Below are 24,324 nucleotides of genomic sequence, written 5' to 3'. Positions count from 1 at the left end.
TACAATATTATCTTACCTATTAATTTAATCATATCTGATCTATAAAATGTCAGAAAATAGAAAAGTTCCCTGTTATAAAACCCCAGAAACAAAGCAGATGAATAATAAACGTCTTGTTTTAATCAGCATACATGTAATTATCTTTCTGTAAACTACTTTTAAGATATTCTGAGACATAACAGCGAGACAACAACACATTTGTGATGCAATATTACTCTCAAATTAAGAAATATTTATCTTTCTCATGTAAATAGATTTTAAAGATTCTTCACAACGTCATCTTTTTTATTGGTGATTTTTCCACTGGAGTTGCCTTCAGTGAAATCTTATTTTATCTTATAGTTTCTTATCATATTGTATTTAATCTAATCATATAAAATGTCAGAACATAGTAAAGATGCCTGTCATTATATCCCACAGGTCAAGCAGATAAATGCAACAGTCTAAAGAACACAGACATGAAGTTCATGACCATATATAACAAAGAAAAGCATCAAATCAGAATAGTTGTGACTAATCGACTAATCAGCTGATTGTTCAGCTCTATTCTGAGCCGTTACATGACGACTTAGAGGAAAGAAAGAAAAACAGACAGAGATTCCACATTAAAGCTCCTCCTTCGTCTTCTCCTCCTCCTTCGTCTTCTTCTCCTTGTAGAAGACTTTTCCATCAGGCTGCTTCTTCCAGTTCACTTGGATGTTCTCATCCAATCCCTTCAGCTTCTGTTTGATCTGAGATACAAAACTCCTCCTCATCATCATCATCATCATCATCATCCTGATCATCACCATCCTCATCATCACCATCCTCATCATCATCATCATCATCATCATCCTCATCATCTTCATCATCCTCATCCTCATCATCCTCATCATCATCATCCTCATCATCCTCATCATCCTCATCATCATCCTCATCATCCTCTTCATCCTCTTCATCCTCATCATCATCCTCATCCTCATCCTCATCCTCATCCTCATCATCCTCATCATCCTCTTCATCATCCTCTTCATCATCCTCATCATCCTCATCATCATCATCCTCATCATCCTCATCATCCTCATCATCATCCTCATCATCATCATCATCATCATCATTATCCTCATCATCACCATGCTCATCATTCTCATCATCATCATCATCACCATCCTCTTCATCATCATCAACATCATCGCCATCACCATCATCACCATCCTCTTCATCATCAACATCATCATCATCATCATCATCATTATCCTCATCATCACCATGCTCATCATTCTCATCATCATCATCATCATCACCATCCTCTTCATCATCATCAACATCATCATCATCGCCATCACCATCATCACCATCCTCTTCATCATCAACATCATCACCATCACCATCATCATCATCCTCATCACCATCATCAACATCCTCTTCATCATCATCATCAACATCACCATCACCATCATCATCATCCTCATCATCATCATCACCATCTTCATCATCATCATCATCCTCATCATCATCAACATCATCATCCTCATCACCATCCTCTTCATCATCATCATCAACATTATCATCATCCTCACTCATCATCATCATCAACATCATCATCACCATCATCATCAACATCCTCTTCATCATCATCATCATCATCACCATCCTCTTCATCATCATCATCATCAACATCAACATCATCACCCTTACTCATCATCATCATCATCATCATCATCCTCTTCATCATCCTCATCATCCTCATCATCACCATCATCCTCATCATCATCATCATCATCCTCATCATCATCCTCATCATCACCATCGTCATCATCCTCATCCTCTTCATCATCCTCATCACCATCATCATCATCATCATCATCATCCTCATCATCATCCTCATCCTCTTCATCCTCATCATCCTCATCATCCTCATCATCACCATCATCATCACCATCATCATCATCCTCATCCTCATCATCATCCTCATCATCATCATCATCATCATCCTCATCCTTATCCTCTTCATCATCATCATCATCCTCATCATCATCATCCTCATCCTCTTCATCCTCATCATCATCCTCATCATCATCATCATCCTCATCCTCATCCTCATCCTCTTCATCATCATCATCATTATCCTCATCATCATCATCATCCTCATCCTCTTCATCCTCATCATCATCATCCTCATCACCATCCTCATCATCATCATCATCATCCTCATCATCCTCATCATCCTCATCACCATCATCAACATCCTCTTCATCATCATCATCAACATCACCATCACCATCATCATCATCCTCATCATCATCATCATCACCATCCTCATCATCATCATCATCCTCATCATCATCAACATCATCATCCTCATCACCATCCTCTTCATCATCATCATCAACATTATCATCATCCTCACTCATCATCATCATCAACATCATCATCACCATCATCATCAACATCCTCTTCATCATCATCATCATCATCACCATCCTCTTCATCATCATCATCATCAACATCAACATCATCACCCTTACTCATCATCATCATCATCATCATCATCCTCTTCATCATCCTCATCATCCTCATCATCACCATCATCCTCATCATCATCATCATCATCCTCATCATCATCCTCATCATCACCATCGTCATCATCCTCATCCTCTTCATCATCCTCATCACCATCATCATCATCATCATCATCATCATCCTCATCATCATCCTCATCCTCTTCATCCTCATCATCCTCATCATCCTCATCATCACCATCATCATCACCATCATCATCATCCTCATCCTCATCCTCATCCTTATCCTCTTCATCATCATCATCATCCTCATCATCATCATCCTCATCCTCTTCATCCTCATCATCATCCTCATCATCATCATCATCCTCATCCTCATCCTCATCCTCTTCATCATCATCATCATTATCCTCATCATCATCATCATCCTCATCCTCTTCATCCTCATCATCATCATCCTCATCACCATCCTCATCATCATCATCATCATCCTCATCATCCTCATCATCCTCATCATCATCCTCATCATCATCATCATCATCCTCATCATCATCCTCCTCATCATCATCATCATCATCATCCTCATCATCCTCATCATCATCCTCATCATCCTCATCCTCTTCATCATCCTCCTCATCCTCCTCATCCTCATCCTCTTCATCCTCCTCCTCATCCTCCTCATCATCCTGCATATGTATGACTGATTGTTATTTGAGCAGCGCTCTGCTGAAGTCCTGTCCTGTATTTGGACAAAGTGTTGTAATGTATAATGGAAACAGCTTTTCAATGTCATTTACTGAATGTTCTTATTTTGCAGAGTTTAATATGTTTAAATATCTCTTCATGTGTTTCCTACCTCTTCTGTCTCTTGTACTGCTGTAATGTGAATTCCCCCTCTGGAGATCAATAAAGTTTTATCTCATTTGAATTTGCTTTAAAGATTCATCTGGTTGTTCTGTTTCTTCATAAAAGTATAAAAGATGATTTACCGTCAGCAACATGTTCTCCAGCACAGCAGGGTCGTCCAGATCCACAGAGGAGCTTGTCTTCACCTTCAGTTTGAACAATTTCAACTCTTGCTTTGGAACTGAAGACACAAACAAACTTCATCAGTCACAACATTTATTGTTGGTTCTTTTTTCAGCAGACTCAGTTTTTCCATATAATTCTGACATTCCTCTGGATTTCATGTGTTTAAACAGTGACAGAGAAAATGTGGTATTTTCAGCATTAAGTCAAAGTGATCATCTGCATATGATCAACATCATTAGAGTTCAACTTTATCATCCAGAATTAGATATTTTGTGTTGTTTGTTATATTATCATTCAGGACATTTGATGCTAAAGTGAAGTTTAATCTAAATACTATTTGAATCATGGGTTACCACTCACGTGGACTGTAGCAGATGAACGGGTACTTCCTCCCACAGGGAACGTCCCCCCATTGTCCAGAGGAGTTGAAGTATGCAACCACACAAGCCTCATTGTTCCCATAGTTGTTGTTAGGTTCCCCAGCCTCCCAGAAGCTAAATGTGGAGTTACTTCCATCTGACCACTTCCAGAAGTCTCTGGAAAGTCCGATCCAGACTGTAGTCCGATAAGGTACCAGATCCTGTATCTTCTGGCTCTCTGCCATGTTCCTCACACTGGCCAGGTCTGTGTAGTTTGCTCTGCAGTAGCTCTGGGCCTCAGTCCATGTCATCGGGATGTTGATCAAGACAAATGTCACATTCAGTCCTGAAAATGGACGACAGTGAAGTTCTGTGTAGAGGCACCATAACATACAGCCTGCCATCAGTAACACATCTGTGGTGCCTTTATAATATATAATATATGATCTTTAAATCACTGATATATAAGAAATCACATCAATGAAGTCATTCATTTGTAAACATTAAAATGTAAGACATCATCTTAATAAATGTTATTGAGTATTTCTTATCAGTCTCTCCACATGAATATAAATATATTAATAATTAAACAAAGAAAAGAGGAGCGACAGGCAGCAATGCTAGCAGGTAGAGAATACCTTTGCTGCCATATGTTTACTTATTATTTGCTTCTCAGTCGCCTGTAAAGGACTTTGAATTGAACTAAACTGTATGAACTGATTGACTGATACTATATAGGCTCAAAATAAAATAAAATAAATGAAGAGAAAGAAAAGAGAAGAGAAACTTCACAAGTTAGTATTCTCACCTCTGACATCTAAGCAGATTGACAGACGAGATCCTTCACAACTCACGTCCCACCATCGTCCTGAAGGATTAATGAACGTGCAGTGTTGTTGCTTTTTATAGTTGTTTGGTTGTCCAAGAGTCCACAGTCTGAACTCTGTCTCTCCGGGTCTGTAGAAACTTCTGTCTGACAGTGACCACCTCCAGCTGTCCCGGTCATTATAAAGACCTATCCAGGTGAGCTGAAAGCAATATTTCATTGTGATATAAAGAATTAGACCCTGCTCTAGCTTTTGTTCAATGCAACATATTTACATAAACTTTGCATTCACAGTCTTGATACTGCCCATCAGTCTGATCCTCTACGACTTTATTACAGGATTTCATGATTCCTTTGGCTCAACTTTCAAAACAGTTTCAATTTGAAAGCTCTTAAAGATCAGGTTCACATTCTTTGTGTCTTAAAACAATATTCAGGTGTCATATAAGATAGAAACATGTTCATCATTCCTCCTCTTCATACTGGACTATAAGAGACGCTCTTGTGAAGCACTTTAATGTAAGTGATGAAGGATAACGTCCACTGCAGCTCAAAAGGGAAACACTGTCTGGTGAAACACAATGAGGGAGTTTTATACTAAAACACTTTATACTTCTACTCGACTACATTTTAGAGACATTTTGTACTTTTTACTGCGATACAGTTTAGTTATTAGTTACTATGTCGGGTCAGATTTTAACCTTTCAGACCACCTGTCACCAACATAATTATTAAAAAGGACTTTGAAATGAAAGAGATAGAAAAGTGAACTCACAGGGTCTTTCATTCTGCTTAAATCCACCGTGTCGTTCAGGGTGTTCACATCCTCCATGTTGTGTACAGTGGCCAGGTCCGTGTATTTCTCTCTGCAGTAACTTTGTGCTTCAGTCATGTTCTTCAGATCATAAATAAAATGGAACTGACGTTCAGCATGTGATGAGACAGCACACAGCCCTGTAGTGACACACACATGCACATTGATTAGATTTAGGCTGTAACTTGACTTTGTAACATCACATTTCAGTGTATTCAGACGTGTCATTGTAACTCAGTGTGGAGTTTAACATTTACATTTTACTCTAGTACTTTACATACCAGCAGAATTGTTTAGTATTTAGTAGTATTTCTGTTTTATGCTGCTTCATACTTCTACTACAGAACATTTTACACGGAAATATTTTTAAGATTTTACCTTAAAACAAATGATAGTAATCTTAAAATACAGTTAATCATTCTGTATTAAACTTAGTTTCTCCTCTTCTTATATGAATCATCTCACAACGCCTCAGATCTACCAGGTGACCCTCTGGAGGGGCCTGACCCTCAGGTTGGGAACCACTGGACTAAACTAGCCAACTGTACACAAAGTAGTTAAAACTCCATCTGGAGCAGCTCCAACAGTAACGCTGCTCTAACATTGATCAGCATTAACAATCTAATGATGTCACATAGAATCAGATATCAGTCACTGGAGACATGTTACTGCTCAATGACTACTTTTACTGCTGATACATTAAGTACATTCAGGTACGTCAAGCCTGTCTTAAAACAATTCTCACAGGACAAAATGTACATCAAACAGGTTTTCGTGGATACAAGCGTCTGAAATGAGTTTGTCGGGTGTCTGGAGGAGCTCAGACCTCCGGAGGGAGTTAAGCTGCTCCTTTGAGACAAAAGAGGCCCGTTGAGGTTTTACATTGTTGTGTTGGTTATTTTACTAAAGTAAAGGATCCGAGTACTTTTCTACCACTGAGTAAGTTATCTTCAGATATGGGTGAAAGCCCAGATCTAGCATCAGGGCAGATCTACCAGGGGCCAATGTGCCTGAGGGCTCCTGCCTTTAGAACAAATACCAATAGAATGAGGTGGTTCACTGTTGTTCACTAGTGCAGGTATAAATGGTACCTGTGTACATTTTAATTGATTTATCCCTCGTTTAGTTTAAAGGATAATGGAGACCTGTGGATCCTGCATCTTTCAGACTGCACATTAATTATAATATAACTGAAGTGCATCACAATAGTGTTCAGATAAGAGTTCTGTTGCCACAATGATGTCTCAATGTACTGTAATCAAATAATATAAACACATATAAAACACTTGCCTGGTGCAGCCATGATGAGCAGAAGAACTACGTCCATCTTTGTTTGCTCTCTGTTCCTTTAATGTGTGACTTCGGTCTTGCGGCTGTTGAAAGAATGTATTATGTGAGACATACAAGGCTTCCAGTACGCCAGCATTATTTGACTTCATGCAAATGGTCCAACAATGCACCTCACAACATCAAATTTTAAGACAACAGGCCCATGGGCACACAGACGGGTGCAAGTACATTTGCTACTTACAGAACATGGTTGGGGCATGAAAATGACGACTGCATCGTCTGAAACCAGCAGTGACAGTTGCCCTGCGCTATGCGCCACTTTGTGCCAGGTGTAAGATAGAGAGGGCCCTAAGAGTCTACAGTCAGGATAGCAGCTCTGCAAGGTTGAACTTGGACTAAATGCTCACATGCTGATAATAAGCAGGTTTAGTGTTCACCTTGTTCACAATTCACCTATTAGCATGATAACATTTGCTTATTAGCACTAAACACAAAGTACAGCTGAGGCTGATGGTAATGTACTTAAAATGCCTCCTCTTGGGAGCCTAAATATCTGTAGTAAATGTCCTGACAATTGCTCTTATTGTTATTAAGATGTTTCAGACTGAACCACAAAAGTAAACCTTTGGCTGTGGCTTTAGAGTAAACATCAGGGATTCACCAAAGTCAGTAGGATTCATCCTCTGGGGATCATGAATGTCTGAACATAATTTCCATCCAACACATCCAATAGTTGTTGAGATATTTCAGTCTGGAACAAAGTGGTGGACCAACAGACTGACTTTGCCTTCCTAACATTAACAGAGAGTGATAGAGATTTTAAGAAAATGTAATAGTTGCTTTATTGTCCTTTATGCTTCTTTAATACAAGTCTAGTGTTGGAATCGCATAGCATTGAGATTTAGCTATTGGACTCAATTTCCCATGATCCTTTGAATCAAGACCCTTCCTCACATCCTGAAACCTTTCGCACGTAGGTGCGAAAACTCAGCTGATATACCCAAAACACAGCCATGTTTTCTTTCTCTTCCTTCGACGGACCATCCTGGTGCATCAGCCCAGTGGAAGCACAGCTGAAACAGCACAAAGACACAAGGACTCGACCGGCAGCACGTCGCACAACAAAGCTCCCCTGCTTCCTTAATCTCAAAATGATTCACCAGCTTGTCACGGTGTGGTGAAGGTGAGGACCCAAATGCAGGTCACTGGATGATGATGTTAACAAAAACAAGCTTTATTGAAAGCAAAGCCGAAGCTAACAAAGTACAAAAATATAAAGTAACAAACAAACACAAACCAATCAGGGGACGAGCAGGACACTACGTAACATGAATGACAATCCCACAAAACACACTGGGGCTGACAGGGATAAATACACAGACACCAAACGAGGGAACAAGACACAGCTGGGGAGAAAGGCAGAAACACAAGGGCAGAGTAAATAGACACAGGAGGAACACATTAACAATCAGAAGGGGAGGGTAAAGACATAGACAGGAAGTACCACTAGACATATAACAAGGGAACACTTCAACATAAAACAGGACACCAAAGAACAAGCAGATTGTTACAGAACCCCCCCCCCCCCCCCCCATCTCTAGGGACGGATCCCAGACATCCAAAAAGCAAAACAAAAACAAAACCAGCAGGGCGGAAGGAGGGGGTCCAGAGTAGGGTTTAAGGCGGCGAAGCAGCCCGGCAGGATGCGGGTGGAGCCGCTCAGGAGGCCTATGGGGAGGCCGGGCAGGATGCGGGCGAGCCGCTCAGGAGGCCGGCGGAGAGGCCGGGCTGGAGGAAGCACTAGGGTCTCGGGAAGAGAGGGGAGCGAAGGGGTCTCGGGAAGAGAGGGGAGCGAAGGGATCTCGGGAAGAGAGGGGAGCGAAGGGGTCTCGGGAAGAGAGGGGAGCAAAGGGGTCTCGGGAAGAGATGGGAGCAAAGGGGTCTCGGGAGGAGATGGGAGCACAGGGGTCTTGGGAGGAGATGGGAGCACAGGGGGCTGTCGCGGCCCGGCAGCAGAAACAGGAGGCTGTCGCGACCCGGCAGCAGGAACTGGAGGCTGTCGGGGCCCAACAGCAGGAACAGGGACTTTGGCCTCGAAGGCCAGCTGGGGAACAGCTGGGGAACAGCTGGGGAACATCTGGGGCCCCGAGGGGCAGCTGGAAGGCAGCTGGGGAACAGGTGGGGCCTTGAGGGGCAGCTGGGGAACAGGTGGGGCCGTGAGGGGCAGCTGGGGAACAGGTGGGGCCGTGAGGGGCAGCTGGGGAACAGCGGAGGTCCGGCAGCAGGAATGGGGTCTGCCACGGCACGGCTGCCAGACCCTGAACTGAAGCAGGTACTGCTGGGAAGAGCGGCGGCTCGGAGGTAGAAACTGCTGGAATATGTTGCGGCCCAGCAGCATTAGCTGGGGTGTGAGACTTTATGTGCCACCGTTTGAAGCTCTTGCTATGAAGCCTGGTAGTCCTCCGAAGACTGCGATGTCCTCCCAGGGCCAGGCGAGTACCCAAAAATGGGTCGGGGACATCCCACCTGGGAGCTCTTGTCTACTCACCATAATTACAAAAAAAAGAGTCTGCAGGGTCAAAAAGCTTGTCCATCACTTGGTCGGGGTTTGCAGAGGTGGCAGGTAGATGGCCGGGGTCTGCAGAGGTAGCAGGGGGACGGCCGGGGTCTGCAGAGGCGGCAGGGGGACGGCCGGGATCTGCAGAGGCGGCAGGGGGACGGCCGGGATCTGCAGAGGCGGCAGGTAGACGGCCAGGGTCTGCAGAGGCGGCAGGTAGACGGCCGGGGTCTGCAGAGGCGGCAGGTAGACGGCCGGGGTCTGCAGAGGCGGCAGGGGGATGGCCGGGGTCTACAGTGGCAGCTGGGGGACAGCCGGGGTCTGCAGAAGTCCAGCAGCAGGAACGGAGGTCTGCGGAGGTCCGGCTGCAGGCACGGGGGTCTGCCTAGCTGACGGAAAGGCAGACAGATCGGCAAGGTTGAGGAAATCCCTAAGTACCTCAGGCAGAAGACTCCTCAACCAAGGCCTGTCGAAGGGCCTGCTGGTCCCTTCCACAGGCGGCTTCCATTGACGCAAAAGACATATTAACTCGACATATAGACAAAAATAATCCTCGTCATCAAGCACTGCTGGGTCCATTTCTTTGGTGGGATTGTACTGTCACGGTATGGTGAAGGTGAGGACCCAAATGCAGTTCACTGGACGATGATGTTAACAAAAACAAGCTTTATTGAAAACAAAGCCGAAGCTAACAAAGTACAAAAATATAAAGTAACAAACAAACACAAACCGAGCAGGACACGAGCAGGACACGAGCAGGACACGAGCAGGACACTACGTAACATGAATGACAATCCCACAAAACACACTGGGGCAGACAAGGATAAATACACAGACACTGAATGAGGGAACAAGACATAGCTGGGGAGAAAGGCGGAAACACAAGGGCAGAGTAAATGGACACAGGAGGAACACATTAACAATCAGAGGGAGAGGGTAAAGACACATACAGGAAGTACCACTAGACATATAACAAGGGGGAGTGAACACTTCAACATAAAACAGGGCACCAAAGAACAAGCAGATTGTTACACAGCTAAGCTAAGAGCTGAGAGCTAAGTAGCCTTTCCATTCATGAACTGAACTTCCACTGGGCATAGTATATTATTTAGTCTAAATGAAGTTTACACGGCTAAGTAAGCATAGAACTGCTATACTGTTGTAAATGTATGTACATGTGTTAATTAGTTTGTTATTCCCTCAACTGTATTGTGTAATCTGTTGTATTGAGCTAATAGGCAACCAGAGGTTGTTTCAGCATGTGATATGTTAGTATTGTACACACAGACAGAGCATGAACACTAACCATCTTCTTAACCCGGCTCCATCACCATACACGTTACCATCTCACAGTAATTTGTAGATTTGTCTTTTTAAGATCGCAACACACACAGCTAAAGACTCAAAGTTCCCGCTTCATATGTTCCCTTTTGTTCTACACACGTATGTGCACAGGTACGCAGAGCACGTGGAGATGGTCTCAGGACCGCACACGCATTGTTTTCAGAGCGCCCCCGACAGGCACACACACTCACACACTCTGTCTCTCTCTTTCACACACACACACACACACAAACTCTCATATTTGTGTACATATTTTGTTTTGATTGCTTAGTATTAGATATTGTGTGTTATGACATTTATATTATTAATAAATGCTTTTTAGAATATGTATGCAGGTTTTTTTAATATTGTAGAAGAGTGAGTATTGCCAACCTCCACTATCAAATAATTCAGAAATCCTTCTACTTTTATTAGCTATTGATATGGTCATTGTGTTTATAGCTATTTGTTTATTTATCAGATTTCCTAATTCAATGTCTAGTATATTTTATGAGACTATTTTATGGGACTACATTAACTGGTTATCATTGTCCATCGAGATGGTGCCCCCATTGAGGTGGCTTGATGTAAATTAATGCATACAAATTAATATAATTTAATTTAATTTAATTATTTTGATAATTATTTATTCCTTCTGATATCCATGTTAATGTCTTTTTTAAGCTAATGCACCTACTTTAATGTAGTGCTGGTTATTATCAACCCCTATTTATGAATTTATTAATATTAATGGTGTTATTAATTATAATTAATGTGTTCATAACCGGACTTTCTTATACCATAACCACATACACAACGGTGACACTGGCGTGAGGCGTACCAGTGTTCCATCCCCATTTATATAAATAATGTGGATGAGCAGACTGCTGTCACGCAGCTCAGTTGCTCTGAGGGATCACATTTGACTTTCACATTATTTTGCGTTTATTTAAAGTTAGAAAGGTCAAACCAGCCATGGAAGTATTCAAATCCTCTTCTTCAGTAAAATGAGCTGATCTCTTCTCTTCGTATTAGATGAATGTTATTTTGTACACAGGGGAGATTTACTACAAGGTGAAGTGAACTCTCTCACTGAAGAACAAACTGTTTCAAAGACAGAACAAATAACAAAGAAGTAAAGTTTTCATGTAAATGTGCTGATAGGCCTCGCAGTGGAAATTGCATAAACATGGTTAAATGAGATTTACTAAATATAATAAAGTGCTATAACATATAGTATATTTTGAGATTATTATTACTCACACATAAATGTAAGGATCAGGAGAATCAGATGTCTGGTACCCCATAGCCCCGCTGTATCCCCCCCTGGTCTCCTGGGGGACATGGTCGTAGGCCGTGGACATGTAGACTGGACGGGCAAACTCCCATTAACACAACAAGGTTTTTCCTCTGGGGAGTTAAAGGTAACACGAGTTGAGTAATTGATATACAAATTGTAATTTGGACGCACGCACGGAAATAATCTATCAGCAATAAATTGCACTTATTGAAATTAACATTATCTGTCCCTCTCCTCCTCTTCTTACTTAATTATTTGTATCTTTATCTGAATTTCTCTGCTCTACAGCAGTAAGATGTCATCACGTCAGCGCACCACCGTTTACAAACGTTAGCAGTCATCTCTGAGGATGCTCATATCGTTATATTTAAAGTTAATTTTATAGTTATAATTCTTGGTGTGGACGGCCATTAGGAGTCTACAGTCATGCTAGCTCTGTTAGGATGCACTTGGGCTAAATGCTCACATGCTAATAAGCAGGTACATGTTACGATGTGTTACAGGGGAGGACACAAACGCAGGACGCCAGACAAAAAGGGTTAACAAAAAGAGAGCTTTATTTATAAAAGCTTTAGAATACAAAACAAGGTAAAACTTAAAGTGAAAACACAAACCAGGGAAGACACGAGGAAGCACAAGGGAAGCACGAGGGAAGCACGAGGGAACATGGGTGACATCAATGTAACTTGGATGGCGAACAGACAAGGAACAATGGGACAGACAAGTATATTTAGACAGACACTAATCACAAGCCACAGCAGGGAGAAAAAAGGCAAAGACACGAGGGCAGGGTGAAAGGACACAGGAGGATCAAGTCAACAATCACAGAGGGAAAAACACAAGGACAAGAAGTAAAGCAAGACATGACACAAGGGGAAGTGAACATTTCAAAATAAAACAGGAAACAGAAAACCAAGACCATGACATCTACAGTATCTATGTATCTACAGTGTTCACCTTGTTCACATTTCACCTTTTAGCATGCTAGCATGTGCTTATTGCTACTAAACTAAGTTTGCCGGTATTTGGTCATTAATCTAAATATTGGGCAGATGATCAAACAAATCACAGCTAATCCTATCCAATAGTTGTTGAGATATTTCAGTCTGGACCAAAGTGGTGGGCCAACAGACTGACTTTGCCTTCCCTCGAGCTGCGCTGCTAGCATGGCTTAACATTAACAGATAGTGAAATAGAGATTTTAAGAAAACTTAATAGTGGCTTTATTGTCCTTAATGCTTCTTTAATGCAAGACTAGTGTTGGGATCCTCACTGCATCGAGATTGAACTATTGAACCCAATTTCCCATGATCCTTTGAATCAAGACCCTCCCTCACATCCTGCAACCTGATGTCACCTTATGCACGTAGGTGCGAAAACTCCGCTGATATACCCAAAACACAGCCATGTCTTCTTTCTCTTTGCTCGATGGACCATCCTGGTGCATCAGCCCAGTAGAAGCACAGCTGAAACAGCACAAAGACACCAGGACTCGACCGGCAGCACGCCGCACAACAAAGCTTCCTTCATCTCAAAGGATTCACCAGCTGAGCTAAGAGCTGAGAGCTCAGTAGCCTTTCCGCGTGTGCGGTCTCACACGCATTCTTTTCACCGCACCTGACAGGCACACGCACCCATACACTCTCTCTCTTTCACACACACACTCTCTGTCTCTCTCTTTCTCACACACACACACACACACACACACACACACACACACACACACACACACACACACTGTCTCTCTCTGTCTCTCTCTTTCTCACACACACACTCTCTGTCTCTCTCTTTCTCTCTCACACACACACACACACACACACACACACACACACACACACACACACATACTGTCTCTCTCTTTCACACACTTTCTCACACACACACACACACACACACACACACACTGTCTCTCTCTTTCACACACACACACACACACACACACACACACACACACACACACACACACACACTCTAACATTTGTGTACATATTTCCTTTTGATTGCTCAGTATTAGATATTGTGTGTTTTGACATTTATCTTATTAATAAATGTTTTTTGTAATATACATGCTGGTTTGTTTGATATTGTACAAGACTGAGTATTGCCAACCTCTACTATCAAAGAATTCAGAAATCCTTCAACTTTTATTAGCTATTGATATGGTCATTGTGTTTATAGCTATTCATTTCATTATTAATCAGATCTCCTAATTCAATGTGTAGCATATTTTATGAGACGACATTAACTGGTTATCAATTTCCATCGAGATGGTGCCCCCATTGAGGTGGCTTCATATGAATTAATTCATACAAATTAATATAATTAATAATTATATTAAATATAATAATTATTTTGATAATTAGTAATACCTTCTGATAGCCATTTGAATGTCTTTTTGAGCAAATGTACCTACTTCCATGTAGTTCTGGTTATTATCAACCCCTATTTATGAATATTAATGGTTTTATGAATATTAATTATAATTAAGATTTCTTAATAACCAGACTTGCTGATACCAGAGCCACATACATAACGGTGACACTGGCGTGAGGCGTACCAGTGTTCCAGCACTAGTTATATGAATCATATGGACGAGCAGACTGCTGTCACACAGCTCAGTTGCTCTGAGGGATCACATTTGACTTTCACATTATTTTGCGTTTATTTAAAGTTAGAAAGACCAAACCAGCCATGGAAGTATTCAAATCCTCTTCAGTAAAATGAGCTGATCTAGTACAATACATCTCTTCTCTTCGTATGAGATACCACACTGTAAACATACTCCATTACAAGTAAAAGTCCTGCGTGGAAAATTTTATTTAATTTGTTAGTAAATATAATCAGTAATGTGCTTATGTACTTACCCCTGTGGGTTTATATAGTATATGATATACTGTATAATTTGTACTATTATACAGTGTGGTGGAAATTCAACGTGAATCTCCTCGTGAGAGATGAGTGAATAATGAAGTTACAACCAAGTTGTCTTTGTTTTGTTAATCTGTTTTAGCAAAAGAGAGATTTCAAACAGAGTCAAAGTATTTCAGCTGAGATGGACAGAGTTCCCACAGCAGCACGTGCTGCGAGTCTGACCAGGAACAATAGCACGCACGCACACACACGTGCACACACACACACATACACAAACTCTGTACCTGCGATGCATCATACCTGGTTCTCCTGGCAGTACTCTGTGAGCGTCTCCAGGGTCTGAGTGGACGTTTGATTCGTTGCTGTAGAGGCCCAGCAGCCCCAGGCCTCCGGTGGTGCTTCTACACATGATGTCCAGGAACTGAAGAGTCTCACACACCAAGTTGTAGTTGGTTTTATTGTTCTGGCAACGCAAGAAGTTCTGGAAACACACACATGCAAAATCAAAACAGTATTTCAGACCAAATATTTATAGATTTATCAACCAAATTTGTGTACCAAGGGGCAAACTCATATATATATTATATATATATATTATATTATCTCCTCATTCACAACTGGGAAAATAATTTTCAAGATAAAAACAAGAACAAAAATACTTCAATCTAATAAACTTTATTATAGACAACAAAAGTATTAGGGTGGCTTTTGGGAAAAATATTTTATAAGATTGAGTGGAGTCATCATTTTTTTTATATTTTGAGAATAAAATAATTATTTTAATTAAATAACTTATATATATATATATATATATATATATATATATATAGAAGTTATTTCATTAACATAATATATATTTTTTTTTATTACTTTTCTCAAAATATTTAAACTTCTCAAAATATAAAAAGTATTTTTTTGCAGTAAACCTGATGCCTCATAATTCTTTAGTTTTTTAAAATTCAAATTTCAATTAGAAAACTTAGGTTACTGTTCGTGTTCAATTTGGAGGACAGAGTAACTGCGGTGAATCAATCTAACAAACTTCTTGCTTAACAAAGCATTTATTAATATGATAAGACAGGCGTGGAAAATATACCCAGCTGGGTGACCATCCTGTTTCACAGCCCTCTCTCCACTGTTCTACTGACCCGCTGTCTAGTTACATCCGTGTATATATCATTTCCTGTCTTTGTTGTGGTCTTCTCCTATTGGTCGAGTTGGGCGCTTGACGTCTGCATTTGTCAGTTATTACACAAGAGAATACAACGTTGTCCAACTCCTTCTCGTTGGCCTTGTGCGTCATCTCTCCAACATTAACAAACAAATCAGCTCTGAGTGACATGTGAACAAAGCCCTCTGTACAAAGCTTCAGAATATAGAGAGGAATGAAAGTGGAAGGTTTGTTGCGTGTAGGAGCTGAAGTTGTCACGTGTGCAACAAGGGAAGGATCCAAACGTAGGACACAAACTTGGAGCAATAGGTAGGTTTATTGAAGAGGTTTCCAGGGAAAGGGGACGGAGGACAGGAGAACATCCGGCTCGTGGAGGCAGAGGGTGAAGTGGATAGAACGTAGCAGGCAGGCGGGTGGACAGGAAGCCAGGGATCCTGTAGCACAAAAACCAGTAAGAGTTAATACGAAGAAAACACACAAGCAAATGTACTTGAATCCACAATTCAAGCAGCCAGAGACGCAAACTACCACTATAGCTGAGTGGCTGAAGACTGGGGTTGATATACTGCTGGGTTGATGAGTTAATGGATGGCAGGAGTGAGGCTTGGAGCAGGTGAGTTGACTGAACTGCAATCAAGGGAGAGTGAGGGGGTCGACACGCCCACATCACAGACACATACACAGAGAGAGAAACAAGCAGGCGACACAGGGAAAACACAAGGAATGACAGGAGGCGTGGCCGTGACAGAAGTGGAGATTTCTGACTCAGCCTTTAAAGATGCGTGTTGTAAAAGTGTAATGGAAAATCTCATATGTCTATGTTGAATTCTTATTGTTTAATATTTGGTTCAATGAACTTCTTCAGATTCAGCCTATCTCTGTAACTTTGTTTCTTCCCACCATATTCTTATGTGTTCTCCTCTCCCCTCTCTCCTCACTGTTTTATTTTGTCTATCTAACACCTGCAACTGTGTGAACTCTCCACACACACCCCTTCACTCTGTATGATTGATGATCCTTCTTTGCAAGGAATAAAATACTCCGAAGACAAGTTAACTTCTCAAGAATCTTCCTTTCATTATGACAGACTTCACTGGTAATGTTTAAAAGGACTTGATTCGAACTTTCCACCACAAAAGACACTGCGGGGCAACAGGGTAAAATGTTTCACTAATACTGTAGATATCACCATAAAACTTCCCCAGTTCATTACTTACATTAAGAAAATTATGTTTTTATTAGAAGTTTTCTGAAATGTGATGTTTAAATATGTGAATGAGGCATTATGTAATGCCAACTTTAGATATCTGCAGACACAAATAGACAACGTCAGTATAATAAAAACCTAAATGTAGATTTTGGATGTTTTATTTCCATTAGTCTGAAAGAAGACGAGTTATGGAAGCAAAATAGCCGAACTCGACTTAATAAATCATCAACATGATATTAATGGATGAGAATAAACCCCGTGTTTTAAAACAAGACCTCGGTCTCGTGTTCATTAATGGAGGAGCTACAAAATCATTCAAACTCAATAACATTACTTTATCGGATATAGTTTTTATTTCATAATGACATTTTTCCCAAAAACCTTTAACTTTTAAAACCAAAAGATATTTAGTTCATGATCATTTGTGACAACACAAACATCAAGTCTTAATATTTAAGAAGCTGGAACCAGCGGAGATTTAGCATTTTATCTTAGAAGATGTTACAGTCACTTAAGAAAAGTCACATGTTTGCATCTCTAACAAAGTGACAGCATAAGAATAATACATACAATTATTTTCTATACATCTTATTTGAAAAACATTTAATTCTCATGTAAATAGATTTTAAAGATTCTTCACAACGTCATCTTTTTTATTGGTGATTTTTCCACTGGAGTTGCCTTCAGTGAAATCTTATTTTATCTTATAGTTTCTTATCATATTGTATTTAATCTAATCATATAAAATGTCAGAACATAGTAAAGATGCCTGTCATTATATCCCACAGGTCAAGCAGATAAATGCAACAGTCTAAAGAACACAGACATGAAGTTCATGACCATATATAACAAAGAAAAGCATCAAATCAGAATAGTTGTGACTAATCGACTAATCAGCTGATTGTTCAGCTCTATTCTGAGCCGTTACATGACGACTTAGAGGAAAGAAAGAAAAACAGACAGAGATTCCACATTAAAGCTCATCCTTCGTCTTCTCCTCCTCCTTCGTCTTCTCCTCATCCTTCGTCTTCTTCTCCTTGTAGAAGACTTTTTCATCAGGCTGCTTCTTCCAGTTCACTTGGATGTTCTCATCCAATCCTTTCAGCTTCTGTTTGATCTGAGATACAAAACTCCTCCTCATCATCATCATCATCATCATCATCCTCATCATCACCATCCTCATCATCATCACCATCACCATCCTCATCATCATCACCATCCTCATCATCATCCTCATCACCATCCTCATCACCATCCTCTTCATCATCATCATCAACATCATCACCATCTTCATCATCCTCATCCTCATCACCATCATCACCATCATCATCATCCTCATCATCATCCTCATTATCATCCTCATCATCATCATCCTCATCATCATCATCATCATCCTCTTCCTCATCCTCCTCATCCTCCTCATCATCCTCCTCTTCCTCATCCTCTTCATCATCCTCCTCATCCTCCTCAACATCCTGCATATGTATGACTGATTGTTATTTGAGCAGCGCTCTGCTGAAGTCCTGTCCTGTATTTGGACAAAGTGTTGTAATGTATAATGGAAACAGCTTTTCAATGTCATTTACTGAATGTTCTTATTTTGCAGAGTTTAATATGTTTAAATATCTCTTCATGTGTTTCCTACCTCTTCTGTCTCTTGTACTGCTGTAATGTGAATTCCCCCTCTGGAGATCAATAAAGTTTTATCTCATTTGAATTTGCTTTAAAGATTCATCTGGTTGTTCTGTTTCTTCATAAAAGTATAAAAGATGATTTACCGTCAGCAACATGTTCTCCAGCACAGCAGGGTCGTCCAGATCCACAGAGGAGCTTTTCTCCACCTTCAGTTTGAACAATTTCAACTCTTGCTTTGGAACTGAAGACACAAACAAACTTCATCAGTCACAACATTTATTGTTGGTTCTTTTTTCAGCAGACTCAGTTTTTCCATATAATTCTGACATTCCTCTGGATTTCATGTGTTTAAACAGTGACAGAGAAAATGTGGTATTTTCAGCATTAAGTCAAAGTGATCATCTGCATATGATCAACATCATTAGAGTTCAACTTTATCATCCAGAATTAGATATTTTGTGTTGTTTTCGTTATATTATCATTCAGGACATTTGATGCTAAAGTGAAGTTTAATCTAAATACTATTTGAATCATGGGTTACCACTCACGTGGACTGTAGCAGATGAACGCAAACTTCCTCTCACAGTTCCTGTCCCCCCATTGTCTAAAGGAGTTGAAGTCTGCAACCACACAAGCCTGATTGTACCCATAGTTGTTAGGTTCCCCAGCCTCCCAGAACCTAAATGTGGAGTCACTTCCATCCGACCACTTCCAGGAGTCTCTGGAAAGTCCGATCCAGACTAGGCCCCCAGCAGGTACCAGATCCTGTATCTTCTGGTTCTCTGCCATGTTCCTCACACTGGCCAGGTCTCTGTAGTTTGCTCTGCAGTAGCTCTGGGCCTCAGTCCATGTCATCGGGATGTTGATCAAGACAAATGTCACATTCGGTCCTGAAAATGGACGACAGTGAAGTTCTGTGTAGAGGCACCATAACATACAGCCTGCCATCAGTAACACATCTGTGGTGCCTTTATAATATATAATATATGATCTTTAAATCACTGATATATAAGAAATCACATCAATGAAGTCATTCATTTGTAAACATTAAAATGTAAGACATCATCTTAATAAATGTTATTGAGTATTTCTTATCAGTCTCTCCACATGAATATAAATATATTAATAATTAAACAAAGAAAAGAGGAGCGACAGGCAGCAATGCTAGCAGGTAGAGAATACCTTTGCTGCCATATGTTTACTTATTATTTGCTTCTCAGTCGCCTGTAAAGGACTTTGAATTGAACTAAACTGTATGAACCGATTGACTGATACTATATAGGCTCAAAATAAAATAAAATAAATGAAGAGAAAGAAAAGAGAAGAGAAACTTCACAAGTTAGTATTCTCACCTCTGACATCTAAGCAGATTGTCAGACGAGATTCTTCACAACTCACGTCCCTCCATTGTCCCAGATGATCAATCAGTGTGCAGTGTCCTTTCCCTAAATAGTTGTCTGGTTGTCCAGGAGCCCCACAGTCTGAACTCTGTCTCTCCAGGTCTGTAGAAACTTCTGTCTGACAGTGACCACCTCCAGCTGTCCAGGTCATCGTAAAGACCTATCCAGATGTGCTGAAAGCAATATTTCATTGTGATATAAAGAATTAGACCCTGCTCTAGCTTTTGTTCAATGCAACATATTTACATAAACTTTGCATTCACAGTCTTGATACTGCCCATCAGTCTGATCCTCTACGACTTTATTACAGGATTTCATGATTCCTTTGGCTCAACTTTCAAAACAGTTTCAATTTGAAAGCTCTTAAAGCTCAGGTTCACATTCTTTGTGTCTTAAAACAATATTCAGGTGTCATATAAGATAGAAACATGTTCATCATTCCTCCTCTTCATACTGGACTATAAGAGACGCTCTTGTGAAGCACTTTAATGTAAGTGATGAAGGATAACGTCCACTGCAGCTCAAAAGGGAAACACTGTCTGGTGAAACACAATGAGGGAGTTTTATACTAAAACACTTTATACTTCTACTCGACTACATTTTAGAGACATTTTGTACTTTTTACTGCGATACAGTTTAGTTATTAGTTACTATGTCGGGTCAGATTTGAACCTTTCAGACCACCTGTCACCAACATAATTATTAAAAAGGACTTTGAAATGAAAGAGATAGAAAAGTGAACTCACAGGGTCTTTCATTCTGCTTAAATCCACCATGTTGTTCAGGGTGTTCACATCCTCCATGTTGTGTACAGTGACCAGGTCCGTGTATTTCTCTCTGCAGTAACTTTGTGCTTCAGTCATGTTCTTCGGATCATAAATAAAATGGAACTGACGTTCAGCATGTGATGAGACAGCACACAGCCCTGTAGTGACACACACATGCACATTGATTAGATTTAGGCTGTAACTTGACTTTGTAACATCACATTTCAGTGTATTCAGACATGTCATTGTAACTCAGTGTGGAGTTTAACATTTACATTTTACTCTAGTACTTTACATACCAGCAGAATTGTTTAGTATTTAGTAGTATTTCTGTTTTATGCTGCTTCATACTTCTACTACAGAACATTTTACACTGAAATATTTTTAAGATTTTACCTTAAAACAAATGATAGTAATCTTAAAATGCAGTTAATCATTCTGTATTAAACTTAGTTTCTCCTCTTCTTATATGAATCATCTCACAATGCCTCAGATCTACCAGGTGACCCTCTGGAGGGGCCTGACCCTCAGGTTGGGAACCACTGGACTAAACTAGCCAAGTGTACACAAAGTAGTTAAAACTCCATCTGGAGCAGCTCCAACAGTAACGCTGCTCTAACATTGATCAGCATTAACAATCTAATGATGTCACATAGAATCAGATATCAGTCACTGGAGACATGTTACTGCTCAATGACTACTTTTACTGCTGATACATTAAGTACATTCAGGTACGTCAAGCCTGTCTTAAAACAATTCTCACAGGACAAAATGTACATCAAACAGGTTTTCGTGGATACAAGCGTCTGAAATGAGTTTGTCGGGTGTCTGGAGGAGCTCAGACCTCCGGAGGGAGTTAAGCTGCTCCTTTGAGACAAAAGAGGCCCGTTGAGGTTTTACATTGTTGTGTTGGTTATTTTACTAAAGTAAAGGATCCGAGTACTTTTCTACCACTGAGTAAGTTATCTTCAGATATGGGTGAAAGCCCAGATCTAGCATCAGGGCAGATCTACCAGGTGCCAATGTGCCTGAGGGCTCCTGCATTTAGAACAAATACCAATAGAATGAGGTGGTTCACTGTTGTTCACTAGTGCAGGTATAAATGGTACCTGTGTACATTTTAATTGATTTATCCCTCTTTTAGTTTAAAGGATAATGGAGAGCTGTGGATCCTGCATCTTTCAGACGGATTCAAGATCAGTGTTCGTCTGCACATTAATTATAATATAACTGAAGTGCATCACAATAGTGTTCAGATAAGAGTTCTGTTGCCACAATGATGTCTCAATGTACTGTAATCAAATAATATAAACACATAAAAACACTTGCCTGGTGCAGCCATGATGAGCAGAAGAACTACGTCCATCGTTGTTTGCTCTCTGTTCCTTTAATGTGTGACTTCGGTCTTGCGGCTGTTGAAAGAATGTATTATGTGAGACATACAAGGCTTCCAGTATGCCAGCATTATTTGACTTCATGCAAATGGTCCAACAATGCACCTCACGACATCAAATTTTAAGACAACAGGCCCATGGGCACACAGACGGGTGCAAGTACATTTGCTACTTACAGAACATGGTTGGGGCATGAAAATGACGACTGCATCGTCTGAAACCAGCAGTGACAGTTGCCCTGCGCTATGCGCCACTTTGTGCCAGGTGTAAGATAGAGAGGGCCCTAAGAGTCTACAGTCAGGATAGCAGCTCTGCAAGGTTGAACTTGGACTAAATGCTCACATGCTGATAATAAGCAGGTTTAGTGTTCACCTTGTTCACAATTCACCTATTACCATGCTAACATTTGCTTATTAGCACTAAACACAAAGTACAGCTGAGGCTGATGGTAATGTACTTAAAATGCCTCCTCTTGGGAGTCTAAATATCTGTAGTAAATGTCCTGACAATTGTGTTGGATTCCAACACATCCAATAGTTGTTGAGATATTTCAGTCTGGAACAAAGTGGTGGACCAACAGACTGACTTTGCCTTCCCTAGAGCTGCGCTTCTAGCATGGCTTAACATTAACAGAGAGTGATAGAGATTTTAATAAAACGTAATAGTTGCTTTATTGTCCTTTATGCTTCTTTAATACAAGTCTAGTGTTGGAATCGCATAGCATTGAGATTTAGCTATTGGACTCAATTTCCCATGATCCTTTGAATCAAGACCCTCCCTCACATCCTGAAACCTTTCGCACGTAGGTGCGAAAACTCAGCTGATATACCCAAAACACAGCCATGTTTTCTTTCTCTTCCTTCGACGGACCATCCTGGTGCATCAGCCCAGTGGAAGCACAGCTGAAACAGCACAAAGACACAAGGACTCGACCGGCAGCACGTCGCACAACAAAGCTCCCCTGCTTCCTTAATCTCAAAAGGATTCACCAGCTTGTCACGGTGTGGTGAAGGTGAGGACCCAAATGCAGGTCACTGGATGATGATGTTAACAAAAACAAGCTTTATTGAAAGCAAAGCCGAAGCTAACAAAGTACAAAAATATAAAGTAACAAACAAACACAAACCAATCAGAGGACGAGCAGGACACTACGTAACATGAATGACAATCCCACAAAACACACTGGGGCTGACAGGGATAAATACACAGACACCAAACGAGGGAACAAGACACAGCTGGGGAGAAAGGTAGAAACACAAGGGCAGAGTAAATGGACACAGGAGGAACACATTAACAATCAGAAGGGGAGGGTAAAGACACAGACAGGAAGTACCACTAGACATATAACAAGGGAACACTTCAACATAAAACAGGACACCAAAGAACAAGCAGATTGTTACAGAACCCTCCCCCCCCCCCCCCCCCCCCCCCCCCCATCTCTAGGGACGGATCCCAGACATCCAAAAAGCAAAACAAAAACAAAACCAGCAGGGCGGAAGGAGGGGGTCCAGAGTAGGGTTTAAGGCGGCGAAGCAGCCTGGCAGGATGCGGGTGGAGCCGCTCAGGAGGCCTATGGGGAGGCCGGGCAGGATGCGGGCAGAGCCGCTCAGGAGGCCGGCGGAGAGGCCGGGCTGGAGGAAGCACTAGGGTCTCGGGAAGAGAGGGGAGCGAAGGGGTCTCGGGAAGAGAGGGGAGCGAAGGGATCTCGGGAAGAGAGGGGAACGAAGGGGTCTCGGGAAGAGAGGGGAGCGAAGGGGTCTCGGGAAGAGATGGGAGCATAGGGGTCTCGGGAGGAGATGGGAGCACAGGGGGCTGTCGCGGCCCGGCAGCAGAAACAGGAGGCTGTCGCGACCCGGCAGCAGGAACTGGAGGCT

General features: G+C 41.2%; 1 protein-coding gene across 11 annotated transcripts; it reads right to left on the bottom strand.

The window, feature by feature from the left end:
• Window positions 1–339: 339 nt before the first annotated feature.
• LOC115010569 (macrophage mannose receptor 1-like) lies at window positions 340–23,624 on the bottom strand. Of its 11 annotated transcripts, none has more exons than XM_029435218.1 (7): window positions 23,577–23,624; window positions 22,386–22,468; window positions 21,036–21,214; window positions 4,701–4,920; window positions 3,894–4,238; window positions 3,491–3,588; window positions 340–731 (listed from the first exon to the last, which is right to left on the bottom strand). In XM_029435218.1, the coding sequence occupies exons 2-7, from the start codon at window positions 22,420–22,422 to the stop codon at window positions 606–608; spliced, it is 1,005 nt and encodes a 334-aa protein (XP_029291078.1). In that variant the 5' UTR covers window positions 22,423–22,468; window positions 23,577–23,624; the 3' UTR covers window positions 340–605. The 11 variants fall into 11 exon arrangements, with proteins under 11 accessions (XP_029291078.1, XP_029291079.1, XP_029291081.1 ...); XM_029435219.1 differs by lacking the exon at window positions 23,577–23,624 and adding an exon at window positions 23,440–23,576; XM_029435221.1 differs by lacking the exon at window positions 23,577–23,624 and adding an exon at window positions 23,280–23,381.
• Between the last annotated feature and the right edge of the window lie 700 nt (window positions 23,625–24,324).

This window comes from Cottoperca gobio, chromosome 7 (genome assembly GCF_900634415.1).
Source record: "Cottoperca gobio chromosome 7, fCotGob3.1, whole genome shotgun sequence".
In the NCBI taxonomy this organism is placed as follows: Eukaryota; Metazoa; Chordata; class Actinopteri; order Perciformes; family Bovichtidae; genus Cottoperca; species Cottoperca gobio.
The sequence above is the reverse complement of the archived record's forward strand: the minus strand, read 5'-3'. Positions and strand labels throughout refer to the sequence as shown.

Coding starts and splice junctions, on each gene's coding strand:
- LOC115010569 (XM_029435218.1), bottom strand. CDS start 22,422: ATGGACGTAGTTCTTCTGCTCATCATGGCTGCACCAG. Junction 4,921..21,035: donor TAAGCAGAATGAAAGACCCT/GTGAGTTCACTT, acceptor TATTGCTTTCAG/CTCACCTGGATAGGTCTTTA. Junction 3,589..3,893: donor GTTCATCTGCTACAGTCCAC/GTGAGTGGTAAC, acceptor TTGTGTCTTCAG/TTCCAAAGCAAGAGTTGAAA.